The following is an 11,545-nucleotide window of genomic DNA, read 5'->3' as shown; positions in this document are numbered from 1 at the left end:
GCATTGAAGGCGAAACACTTGCAGGGTAATAAAGGGCATGTTCTGTGACTTGGTTTCATTCATGGTACGCCTACCATGCGGTGGTCACGTAACGGCACTTTGAGAAGAGAGAGCGTATTGACAAAAAAGAATTAAAAGACATTTCCACTCAATGCCTTGCTTTCTTGGCCCTCGGTTTCGAGTATAATCCCTCCTTGACTATCCGAGTTTCACTTGGAAAGTGTTCTCTCTCAACGTCGGGCACCTAATGGGTCGTTCCACAGACCTGCAGCTATGCGGACTGTAGATGCAACCCTATTGCTGCGCCTCGATCCATATGTGCTTTGTTTCCCAGGGGAAGACTTCGGAAATCGCTAATTGCAGCGGTGGAGATCGGATAAATCGGCCATGCAAACAGAAAGCTTAACTAGGTCGATTGCGACATGATGTAACCAGCCCTAGGCATGTCGCTACTGCTGACAAATGTGAGTCTTGTCCTGTCCTGTCTACATAGGAGGCGAGAGTATAAGTTGAGTCGAGGCAGAACACATAGGAAGGACCATTTAGTCTCACCACTCACACTTTGCTTCTAGACAAGATATACTCTTCGTTCTGCACGTTTCGTAACCAAAACCATGTCTACACCTACCAACTCAAGCTCGTCTGGGGTTCTTAAGCCACCCTCTTTTCGTGAGCCAGCGCCTGATTACAAAGACGTCAAGTCTGAAGGTCAGCCTCCGTCTGATACAGAGACTGTTACGCAACCGCCGCCTCCTCCTGATGGCGGCATTGTCGCCTGGTCCCAGGTTGTTGGTGCATTCTTTCTCTTCTTCAGTTCATGGTGAGTACAGCTGATCGGCTGAGCCTATCTTGACAATAACATGCCCTACTCGACCCACTCGTACTTCTTTTTCTAACAATGGATGCAGGGGAATCGTCAATACCTTCGGTGCCTTTCAGACATACTATGCGGAGAGTCTCATTCCCTCGTACTCCCCATCCGCTATATCATGGATAGGCACCGTTCAAGGCTTTTTGCTCTTTCTTCTCGGCGTCGTTGCCGGTCCTGCCTATGACAAGGGGTACCTCCATGCTCTCATTGGGTTCGGGCTGTTCGCTGTAGTCTTTGGGCTGATGATGACCTCGCTGGCAACCGAGTATTACCAGCTCTTCCTGGCTCACGGGATTTGCGTGGGGATCGGCTGTGCCTGTCTATTCGTGCCAAGCGTCGCCATAGTATCTACCTACTTCACTACCAAGCGTGCTGTGGCGACGGGCATCACGGCGTCTGGTGGTAGCATCGGTGCGTCAAATTAAAAGTGAGGAACGATTAGAGACTAAAAGGCTGACTACGGGCATATCAGGATCCGTCATCTTCCCCATCATATTCCGTCGGCTTGTCCCTCGTATCGGTTTTGGCTGGACAACGCGGATCATCGCTTTCATAGTATTGAGTGTTCTGCTTGTGTCACTGTCAGTGATGAAAACCCGGTTACCACCTCCGAAGCATTCCAGGTCTCTCTTTGATGCATCTGCTTTCAAAGAACCTCCCTTTATCGTCTTCAGCGCTGGGCTTTTCTTCTCATTCGTCGGGTTGTATTTCCCCTTCTTCTACCTGCCAACTTACTTGTCGACCCATCTCAACTCGAGCCAGAACATCTCGCTATACTCCCTGGCGATTCTTAATGCAGCGTCTGTATTTGGACGCGTCACCCCGGGTCTAGTGGCAGATAGGATTGGATCCTTGAATACCCTGATCCCCATGGCGATGGGAGCCACAATCCTTGCATTTGCGTGGATTGGGATCCATAACATCGCGGGTACAATAGTCTTTGCTGTCCTGTTCGGGTTCGTCTCTGGAGCCATCGTTTCCCTGCCACCTACGGTTGTAGTGCGCATGACGCCTGATGTCTCGGTCATTGGTACTCGGATGGGAATGTGCTTTACTTTCGCTGGGTTTGGTCTGTTGATTGGGAATCCCATTGCTGGGTCTCTTCTTAATCTGGAGCGGGACTTGTTCTGGCATGCTCAGATTTTTAGTGCGACATTGCTAGCAGCTGGGTGTATCTGTTTCATAATCCTCTGGCCACTAATTAAAAAGCCCTGTCGTCGTCAGTGGAAGGTTTAAAGGTATCTAAATAGATTTAGAGAATTATAGCTCTTTTTAGAGTAAATATAATAAACTATAAAGAGAGATAAATAATTTATATATATATAGCTTATTTTAAATAATATAACTTAAATAAATTATTTTATATATAAATTACTTATATAATATATTTAATAAGTAAATATCTTATATAAATATGTTTTTATATTTATCTTTTTATAAGATATTTCTTAAGAAAAATTACTTTATAAAACTTAATAAAAATAAAATAACATTTAAATATTTAGTATTTTTAAAATAATATATTTAAAGAAAAAAATATATATAATTATTTTAAACCTTTTATAAATTTATAATTTTATTTAATTTAATAAAAAAATTAAAATATTATAATTAATAAATAAAATATTAAGTGATTTTAAGTTATTAAGTATTTTCTTATATATAAAAAAAATTAATAAAAAAAAGTCCCAATAGCCATAGCTTATCTCTGACTTGCAGGGCCCAAAAAGATTCAATTCAGTCATTAAACTCATTGAGCCTCATGCATGGCTTCAAGTGGTGGGTTGAGCATGCGTCGGCGAACTTGCGGTGGGGACGCCTCGGTTATGAGAAACTCGCCGATCAGGGGCCCCACGGCGGCTCTTTGCGGCCCTATTTTTAACAGAAATCAGTTCGCCGACGGTTGCTTCGCCTGAGTAATACATGCAGCATGGATCTGATTTATTAAACGAGGGTCTCAAGTTGGCCGAAGCTGACCTCGTCGACAGGTATCACATCCTGTTGGCTCGTTACGCTGGGTTACCCCGGTCCGTGACCAACAGTCGTTGGTGATGACTTGAACCCCCGGCATGTAACTGCATGGGGGTTTCTACATGGGAAGTGTTGGCTGTAATTCTGTTGTGTTGTAACTACGGACTGATTATGTCCTTGATCTGGGACGCCCTCGAACTGGTAGCCTGTACCACCTCTACATTCATCTTTTCCTTGTACAGCACCGGTGATTCTACAATCCGGCCAGTCTTGATGAGTTCTGTGGCTTGTATAAAGAACGACTCGATGCGCAATATGACGGGCCGGAGGAGCACCTTGGCCGCAATGTCTTCCGTTGCTCCGAGACGCTGTAATGACAGGTGAAATTTTTCGAGTAGTCGGTATGCCGCCTCAACATCCCGCGGCTCCGTCGCTAATAGGAACAAGTAGATGAGGAAGTTGCCACACAAGATCAACTGAGATCGGGCATCTAGTGCGGTCAGTGGCCACTTCAGGATCCGTGAGCTTGATCGGGGAACTTACGACGACCCCAGAAGCTTGTCAGCTCGTTCTCCGTGATGTACGCCATAAAAGTGGTAAAGTTGTCGAATTCTGCTAATGCCGTGGACAACCATCTGCGGAGATTTGAACCAGGGTTTGCTTTTGCCGCTTTCGTGGCTGGGTACATGAGCCCACGAAACAAGAGCACATGGGTGGCGTAGTATGATAGGTGAAGCGGGCCTGTTCATGTAAGAGGATGCAGGCTTCGGCCAACTTGAAAGACTCACCGTTGGAAGTGTTGGGCCCGACGGCCAAGCAGTTCGGGACGAGGCTTGGCCATTCCCTTAGCTTTTCGCGTATTGGTATGAGTCGAGTACGTGTCTGCACAGTTGCCTTAACACCACTAGAAGTGCATTAGAAACAGCTTGTATGTCGGGTTTGACTTGACTAACCAACTACAGTCCAGAATGACGCGCGTGTCTCTAGCAATATTAATCATCTCGAGGAAGCGAACTCCGTCAGGTACGCGGAAGGACGTGTTACAAGGATCAACCATATGATGCAAGTCCAGCGGGAGGTCTTCATCAGACCGAAGGTCCTCCAAGTCTGGAGGTGGCGTGGTGAATGTGTCGGCAGCAATATGTGGAGGGTTCCCATGGCAAACGGCCGACCAACAGTCAGTAAAGTAGGTGGCCCACCAGAGCTTCCTCCGCAGCTTCTTTTCCCATGGAGCAATGTTCCATTTGGCAGGGTCTTGGTGAAGGCCAATCATCTGGGCGGCCGCTGTGGCTTGCGACGCCATGATCCAGGTATAGGGAGTTTCAACGCTATCGATGTCGGGAGGAACCATGTGCATTAGCAGCAGGGAAGCCTGCAACCTCCAGAGGTTCGGCGACTCCAGCTCTCGCCTGAGAGACTCTTGTGCATGGTTGGTGAGGTCGTGTTGCTGGAAGGGGCAAGGGCCTTCGAGGGATGGGTCCTTTCGCCAAAAGACACAGGCCAACGCGTAGACGGCGCCCCGCAGCGATGAGGGGATATCGAGCTTGGCAGTGAGATATTGGCGCAGGAAGCGACCCTTGGAGATGACGGGAAACGCGGAGTGGACGTGTCGGAAATACAGCCGGACGAGAGCTGGGCCGTGGGGCCAGACAAAGGTCTCGATGGCATCGGATGCGGCTTGCTTAGCCTGGTTCTTGTGTGCGGGGAACTCATCTTGCAGCAAAAGGAAGTGAATGGGGTGGTCATCCGGGTCTTGCCCGCCAGGGTAGACCTGGACGAAGCTGGCGTCAATGCCCTCCCGCTCACTCAGGAGGAGGGATCTGAAGGCGTCGAGGAAGTAGGGGTCCTGCTCGGCGGCCAATCCCATGGCATGCGTCGTTTTGTCGGGTTCGTCCTCGAGCGTGTGGACAATTTCGTCTGCTGGGTCCTGCATCGGCGAATCGACGCCAACCGACGCCACAGACTCTTGGCCGACAGGTCCTGGTCCTGATTGGCGGACGAGGCCGTCATGGACAACAGCAGCCGACTCAGCTCGTTGGGGGTTGCTTTCAGAGACTGACGGTGAGATGGCAGAGATCGACGGTGACTGTGGGCTCGAGCTTGATGGAGCAACACTCTGGGTGTTTGCTCGGGATGCCAATGACAGCGCGTCTGGGTCTGAGAGCGATTGACACACTAGGCCCCGGCTCTTACAAAAGAGGCCTGCTTATCGTTAGTAGGTGTTAGCAGTCCTCCGTGTGCGGCAGCGCTCACATGGCGGCTCTGAGGTAATAACGCAGGCCGTTTTCCGCCGGCGACACGCGTCACACGGCCTGTTCTTACGGCTCCGAGGCTTACGGGCCTGGCCAAACTTGCTGCGGATGGTGAATTTGCGGGGGGTGCGAGGGTTCCCGTTCCCGCTCCGCGATCCAGCGCGTCGGTACCCGTGAGATTCTCCATCCTGGTCCGCCGGTCCGGTCCCCACGCGGCTGGATGTTGACGAGGGAGGGAGGGAGTAGGAATTGGATGTGTGTCGGCCAAATCACGCGACGGGGGGGACACGGGTACAGATAAGTTGGCCGAAGGAAAAGGAGTGGCCCAGGCTTTTTTTCGAGTTGGCCGATGTTACTTTGTGGCCCCGGCGACATCGGAATGTGTGTTGACAGGGAGATGAAGGAGGCGAGAGGGAGGAGAGGACGGATGACTAACGGAGATCACGGGAACTAAGGTTTGGCATTAACCCAAGACGGAGAACGAGACCGAAAGGGGTTGACAATGGGGTTTTTGGTGGAGATGAGAGCATGGGTGTTGAAGGACTTCAATTGCTTGTACGTATCGTATCATTCGTAGAGTATTCAGATTCTCCGTAAACCATTGGACATTGTTACTAATCTTGTAGACTAAACTTGGTACATTCTTATCTAAACAGACGTCGTCACTGATGCCGCTCCCTTGCGAGGATCTGCCGGAGGCGGAGAGTCCTCAATCTGAGTCCCAGCCTCGGCGTAAGTAATGTCCCAGCGGCCGTGATACAGCTCCTGCACTTCCTTTGCAGATGGGCTTTCTTGAACGAAAGCATCAAGCTTTTGATCTGGGACCAACCTGTGAAGCAAGGCATATACAAATGCACTTACCATGAAGCCATACATGTAGTTGAGATAGTACAGCTCAATGGCACCATCAGAGATTGAGATGGACAGGTTGACGGCTGCGATGAAACCAGGAAGAAGAGGTGCAACACCAACAACCCACTGCGTCAAGATTAGTGCATGTTGTTTGACAAAGGAGAAGACATACCGCGATCGGAGCGCGCCAGTTAAGGCCCTTGTAGTACCAGTAGATGCTGTTGCTGTCCCCAGTGTACAGGTCATCCACATTCACCTTCATCCTGGCCACCACGATATAGTGTGCAACCATCAATCCGGTCATTGGAGCAAGGAACACACCATATCCAGACAGTACTGTCAGGAAAGTCGTGGCCGTGTTGACAAGCCGCCAGGGGTTGACCACCGGGCTGAGAAGGGCAACGATGTAAGCGCCTCGGCGAATGTTGATGTACTTGGGAAACGTGGAGGCCAAGTCCATGCCACCAGAGAGTGCATTGCCGGGGAGGTTGCTGCCAAGCTGCGAGATGGCCAACGCAAGTCCGGCGAAGAAGACGGCGGCGCGGGTTCCAGCATCATTGTCCTTTGCGAGGAGACCAACGAAGAGAGTAGGCGGGTTCCAGATGGCCTCGCCCATGCGTTTCTGAGTAGCAGCTGTGACAAGAATTCCGATAACAGAGGCAATAATGCTGTAGAATGGGAAGGCGAAAGCTTGTCCCCAGATGGCATCGCTTGGGCGGCGAGAGAGTCGAGCATAGTCGTTTTGGTTGAGGATCCCAGCTGCAATGGAACCAACCGTCGACATGATGCCAGAAATCATGAGCCAAACGGTGCTATTGGGGCTTCCAGTCAACGGAATGTCTGTGCCCGACTTCAGAGTGTCGCCAAACCCGTCTGGTCCCATCGTAGCCAATGCCCAGATGAGGAGGACGAGAAAGAAGATCAGCGTCACCGTGCTGGCAAAGTAAAAGAACTTTTCGATCCGGTGAGGTCGAATCCAGAGAAACGGAAGACTAATGATGCAAAAGACAAAGTATGACAGAAACTGGGCGGATGTCATGCCCGTGTCTGCGGGGATTTTGTTTGGGATGTGCTTCTCGAGGTTGGGATCCCAGGAGAGCAGCATCAAGTAGGTGCATTCACCTCCGACCCATGATTGGAAGCCGTACCTAGTAATGTGAGTAATCAGAGAGGACATAGACTGTATATACTGACCAGACTGAGATTCAGTTAGCATTATCATCGATGAGGGGGTGAAGAGGAAGGCTCACCAAATGCAAGAAAGATGCGGTTCCAGATGACGAATTGGGAGCCCCATGTGCCCCAAACAGCCCGACTGAAGACGGGAAAACCAACTACTAGAATTAATATCTCAGCCTTGCGATGGTGGGTCGAAACATACTATGATAGTAGGCTCCAGCAAGGGAGCTGAGAATGAGGGCAACCGTGGCAATGATGTTGCCGATGATGATGGCTACACAAGAGTCAGACCGATAAAACAGCTGCAAGGAACCAATTGATACTCACCGATGATGGCCTGCCACCAGGTGAGGCCCAGAGGAATAAGAGCACTGCCAGTAAGGTATGTGGCGATGTTGCAGTTGATTAGCAGCCCTGCGAAAAAACCTTGTCAGCCTTGTCCTCGCCACGGCAGAAAAACGCGTGACACGCAACGCACAGAAGTTGTGGAACGTCAGAAACGTCCATGTGCGTCTCTCCGACCCGACAGGTCGGACATCCTCGTTCTGCAGGACATGGTTAATCAATCACATTGGACGGCAGGGCCAGGGGGAGGGTCGCATACAATCCACCGGGATCCACGTGGCAGCTCGATGCGCTTGAGCAATGCTGACGCTGCCATGGTGATTCGCGGTCGAGACGCGTGAATTGTTGGAGATGGGGGTTCTTGATGGAATGAGGATTCCCCTGAGCCGTTGAGGAGGCTTGATTGACTGCCGTTCGACGTCTTTAAAGGCACTCTGCTTGAACCATCGCCGGTTGTTTGCGCCCGTGTCAGAGGCATGGTTTTGCAGAGCTTATCTCCAGAGTACCCCAGATCGGATGGGGCAAAACCATTCCGTCGGTGCTAAGGCGACGCTTTGGCCTCGCACGGAGGTCTCAGATCGGGGAACTTTCGTCGGGGAACTTCATCGGCCAACTGGGCCGACTGGCTCCATCGGCAAAGCCGAGTTCCCCGCCAGCCTCCTTCTTGTTGGCTAGGTTTCTATGATCATCACTTAGTTACGTACGGAATTTGTTGTCTCGGAAGAGGAGGTGAAGGAGTTTGGCGATGGCGACAATGGCTCAACTACAAAAGGGTGAGTATCATGGCCGAGTGCTTCAGCCCATGGGCAGCACAACGACCCTGACTAGCCGCATACAAACCGACGACAACATGTCTCTTTACCGCATTGGAGTAGACGTCGGTGGGACCAACACGGATGCGGCCATTCTCGACATCCGCGCCGTCAACACGCCCGGTCGTGGAGTCCTCGCCTCGCACAAGGCGTCTACCACCAGGGACATCACCAGCGGCATAGAGTCGGCGATCCGCGCCGTCATTCGTGACTCAAAGATCGACCAGGGTCGGGTTTTGAGCGTCACTATCGGAACTACGCACTTCATCAATGCCCTGGTTGAGGCTGATGCGAGGAGGCTAGACCGGGTTGCCGTCGTTCGACTATGCGGCCCCTTTACGCGGCAGCTTCCGCCCTTTTCGGACTTCCCTGTCGGTCTCCGGAGTATCCTTGACGGAGGAGTCCACTATCTCGATGGAGGTCTTGAGATTGATGGGAGAGAGATTGCACCTCTGAACCCTCAGCAAATCAGACAAGCTGCCCGAGATATTCTTGCATCGGGCATCAAGGCTGTTGCTCTCGTCGGCGTCTTCTCTCCGCTCGACCACGAGGGTCTTCACGAAGAAGAGTGCAAGAAGATTATCCTCGATGAGGCTCCAGAACTTTCAGTGGTGTGCTCTCACGACATTGGACCTACTGGCTTCTTGGAGCGAGAGAATGCCACCATCCTCAACGCCGCTATCCTCCGGACAGGCCTTCGGGTCAAGAAGGGCTTTAAGCGAGCAATGGCACGACTTCAGCTCGCTTGTCCACTCTACCTTTCTCAAAACGATGGTACCTTGATCGATGCCGACACTGCAGCCGAGTATCCTATCAAGACCTTTGCCAGTGGTCCTACAAACAGTATGACGGGTGCTGCGTTCCTTGCTGGACTTGATTACAAGAAGCAAGCGGACACAGCATCTGAACCCGACCCGGTCGAGCCTCAAGTCCTTGTCGTTGATATTGGTGGCACCACCACTGATGTGTGCGCCCTGTTGCCTTCTGGTTTCCCCCGTCAGGCTCCTGGCTTCGTTGAAGTTGGAGGTGTTCGCACAGCCTTTTCCATGCCTGAAGTTGTCTCCATTGGCCTCGGTGGCGGCAGCAAGGTCCAGGTCGACTCTGAAACGGGTAAGCTTACCATCGGACCTGCTTCGGTTGGCAATTGTATCCAGCAAGAGGCCAAGGTGTTTGGAGGTCAGACCCTGACGGCGAGTGACATTGTTGTCGCGCTTGGCAAGGCAGAGCTTGGAGATGTCACGCTCGTTAGGGATGTACCTGAGTCGGTTGTCGAAAAGGCGCGCAAAGAGCTGAAGAAGATGTTGGAGGGTGTTGTTGAGCAGATGAAAGTCTCTTCAGCCCCAACCCACGTTCTCCTCGTCGGAGGTGGTGCTCTACTCGTTACTGAGGATCTCAATGGCGTTGACAAGTGCATCGTACCAATTCACCAAGGCGCCGCCAACGCAGTTGGTGCCGCTATTGCCAAGGTCTCTGGCGAGATTGACATTGTCGAGATCCCTGAAGGACGCTCTGAAAAGGAGGTTATCGATGCTGCATGCGCCAAGGCTGTTGATCTAGCTGTTCAGAAGGGAGCAGCAAAGGAGGGTGTGCAAATTGTTGAGATCAACAAAATGCCTCTTCAGTATACGCCCAATGGTGCGATGCGTATTCAGATCCGAGCTGTTGGTCATCTTGCAATCCCCAGCGAGTTGACACCTCCCTCTTCCCCTCCTTTGTCGACTGAGCAGAGCTATGAGGAGGATGAAGGGGACAAGGTCAGCGTGCCAGATGCCCTGGTCCCCACCTATAAGCCATCTCTCCACGTCGATTTGGAGACCTACCGACCCGAGGTAACAGACGGCGTTTGGTACGTGTCAGAAGTTGATCTAGAGATGATGGCTACCGGATGCGGAGTTCTGGGCACTGGAGGCGGTGGTCCTACGCATCACGAATTTCTCAAGGGCTTGCATGCTCTGCGAACCGGCGGTCGTAGGAAGATGAGGATTATTTCTCCAAAATCTTTGAAGGATGACGCCGTCCTTTGCTTTGGCTCTTGGTACGGTAGTCCCAGTGTTATCAACGAACGGATTGCTGGTGGGACCGAGATTTCTTCTGGCATCAACGCCGTCAACAAGGTTGTTGGCAATAAGTCTTTTGACGGCATGTTTATTGATGAGATGTAAGTGACCCCAATCCGGCTCTGAAATCTTTTCTAACTTGAACAGTGGCGGTGGAAACGGTCTGAGTGCTTTTCCCACTGGCGTCCACTTTGACGTCCCGGTTGTTGATGGCGATGCTATGGGTCGAGCTTATCCTACCATGTATCACGGTAAGCTTCAGGGCTCTTCCACTCCTTTGAAGTTGATATTAACTTGCCTTAGCCACTTTCAGCGTTTATGGTCATTCTCTCGTTCCTTGTGTGGTCTCTGACGCCCGAGGAAATGCGGGCGTGGTTCTGGTGGGCGAGTCCCCGAACACATGTCATACTTGAGCTAACAGTATCAGAATGCGGACTCACCTGTAAGGTTGGAGAGTATCCTTCGAAATACTGCCATCGAACTTGGTCTAGGCTGCGCTGTGTGTGCAAACCCATTGTCCGGCGCGGCGATCAAGTCCCACGGTGTCCCCAACACTCTATCCCTAGCGTGGTATCTCGGTCGCGCTGTCCATGCCGCTCGACGGAAGAAGTCGAGTTACATAGATGCTATTGTGAGTAACCTGAGTTATCCTAGAGGCTTTCGACGCATTAGCTAACACGATACAGTTTGATGTCTGTGCTGGAAAGCTCCTCTTCACTGGCAAGATTATTGATGTTCGTCGCCATGTCGGTGGCGGTTACACCATGGGAGCTGTCATCATTGCTCCTCTAAGTGAAGACGAGCGAGAGTCTGCTGGCTCAAGTCAACAGTCTGCCCCGACTGACAGCCACATGTTCATTCCTTTCCAGAACGAGTATTTGTACGCCGCCTTGAGCGACGCTGACGGTTCGGAGGAATCTCAAAAGGTGGTGTGCACAGTCCCAGATCTCATTTCAATCCTGGGCCAAGATGGCGAGGGGATCGGATCTCAAGACTTGCGATATGGTCTGAGGGTTAACGTCATTGCTCTACCTTCACACCCGCTCTGGAAGTCGGAGGAAGGTATCAAGGTAGGAGGACCAGAAGGGTTTGGACTCAAGATGCCTTTCACCGGGGTTGATAACGACTTTACCGAGGCTAGGAGTGTTATTGAGGAGTTTGGGGTATAAAATAATGGCAGCTGGCACAGAGGGTGGCTTTGTTTGG

General features: G+C 51.4%; 4 protein-coding genes across 4 annotated transcripts; 2 read left to right on the top strand and 2 right to left on the bottom strand.

Moving 5' to 3' along the window:
• Nucleotides 1–614: 614 nt before the first annotated feature.
• Nucleotides 615–2,107, top strand: MRS44_000070 (uncharacterized protein; the record flags this gene model as incomplete). Its single annotated transcript, XM_046279592.2, has 3 exons — nucleotides 615–820; nucleotides 909–1,282; nucleotides 1,344–2,107. The coding sequence occupies 3 exons, from the start codon at nucleotides 615–617 to the stop codon at nucleotides 2,105–2,107; spliced, it is 1,344 nt and encodes a 447-aa protein (XP_046129813.2).
• An 893-nt stretch (nucleotides 2,108–3,000) lies between these two features.
• On the bottom strand, nucleotides 3,001–5,281 carry MRS44_000069 (uncharacterized protein; the record flags this gene model as incomplete). The annotated part of the gene is made up of 5 exons (XM_065624159.1): nucleotides 3,001–3,332; nucleotides 3,386–3,583; nucleotides 3,631–3,746; nucleotides 3,796–4,928; nucleotides 5,036–5,281. The coding sequence occupies 5 exons, from the start codon at nucleotides 5,279–5,281 to the stop codon at nucleotides 3,001–3,003; spliced, it is 2,025 nt and encodes a 674-aa protein (XP_065479628.1).
• Nucleotides 5,282–5,742: 461 nt separating this feature from the next.
• On the bottom strand, nucleotides 5,743–7,786 carry MRS44_000068 (uncharacterized protein; the record flags this gene model as incomplete). The annotated part of the gene is made up of 9 exons (XM_065624154.1): nucleotides 5,743–5,923; nucleotides 5,969–6,072; nucleotides 6,119–7,094; nucleotides 7,137–7,144; nucleotides 7,197–7,261; nucleotides 7,328–7,399; nucleotides 7,453–7,539; nucleotides 7,604–7,670; nucleotides 7,730–7,786. 9 exons carry the CDS (start codon nucleotides 7,784–7,786, stop codon nucleotides 5,743–5,745), a joined length of 1,617 nt encoding a protein of 538 aa, XP_065479627.1.
• Nucleotides 7,787–8,224: 438 nt separating this feature from the next.
• MRS44_000067 (uncharacterized protein) lies at nucleotides 8,225–11,508 on the top strand (the record flags this gene model as incomplete). Its single annotated transcript, XM_065624150.1, has 5 exons — nucleotides 8,225–10,440; nucleotides 10,487–10,590; nucleotides 10,653–10,781; nucleotides 10,831–10,970; nucleotides 11,026–11,508. The coding sequence occupies 5 exons, from the start codon at nucleotides 8,225–8,227 to the stop codon at nucleotides 11,506–11,508; spliced, it is 3,072 nt and encodes a 1,023-aa protein (XP_065479626.1).
• Between the last annotated feature and the right edge of the window lie 37 nt (nucleotides 11,509–11,545).

Source organism: Fusarium solani, assembly GCF_023522795.1.
Source record: "Fusarium solani strain SB1 chromosome Unknown bctg00000000, whole genome shotgun sequence".
Classification (NCBI taxonomy): Eukaryota; Fungi; Ascomycota; class Sordariomycetes; order Hypocreales; family Nectriaceae; genus Fusarium; species Fusarium solani.
The sequence above is the reverse complement of the archived record's forward strand: the minus strand, read 5'-3'. Positions and strand labels throughout refer to the sequence as shown.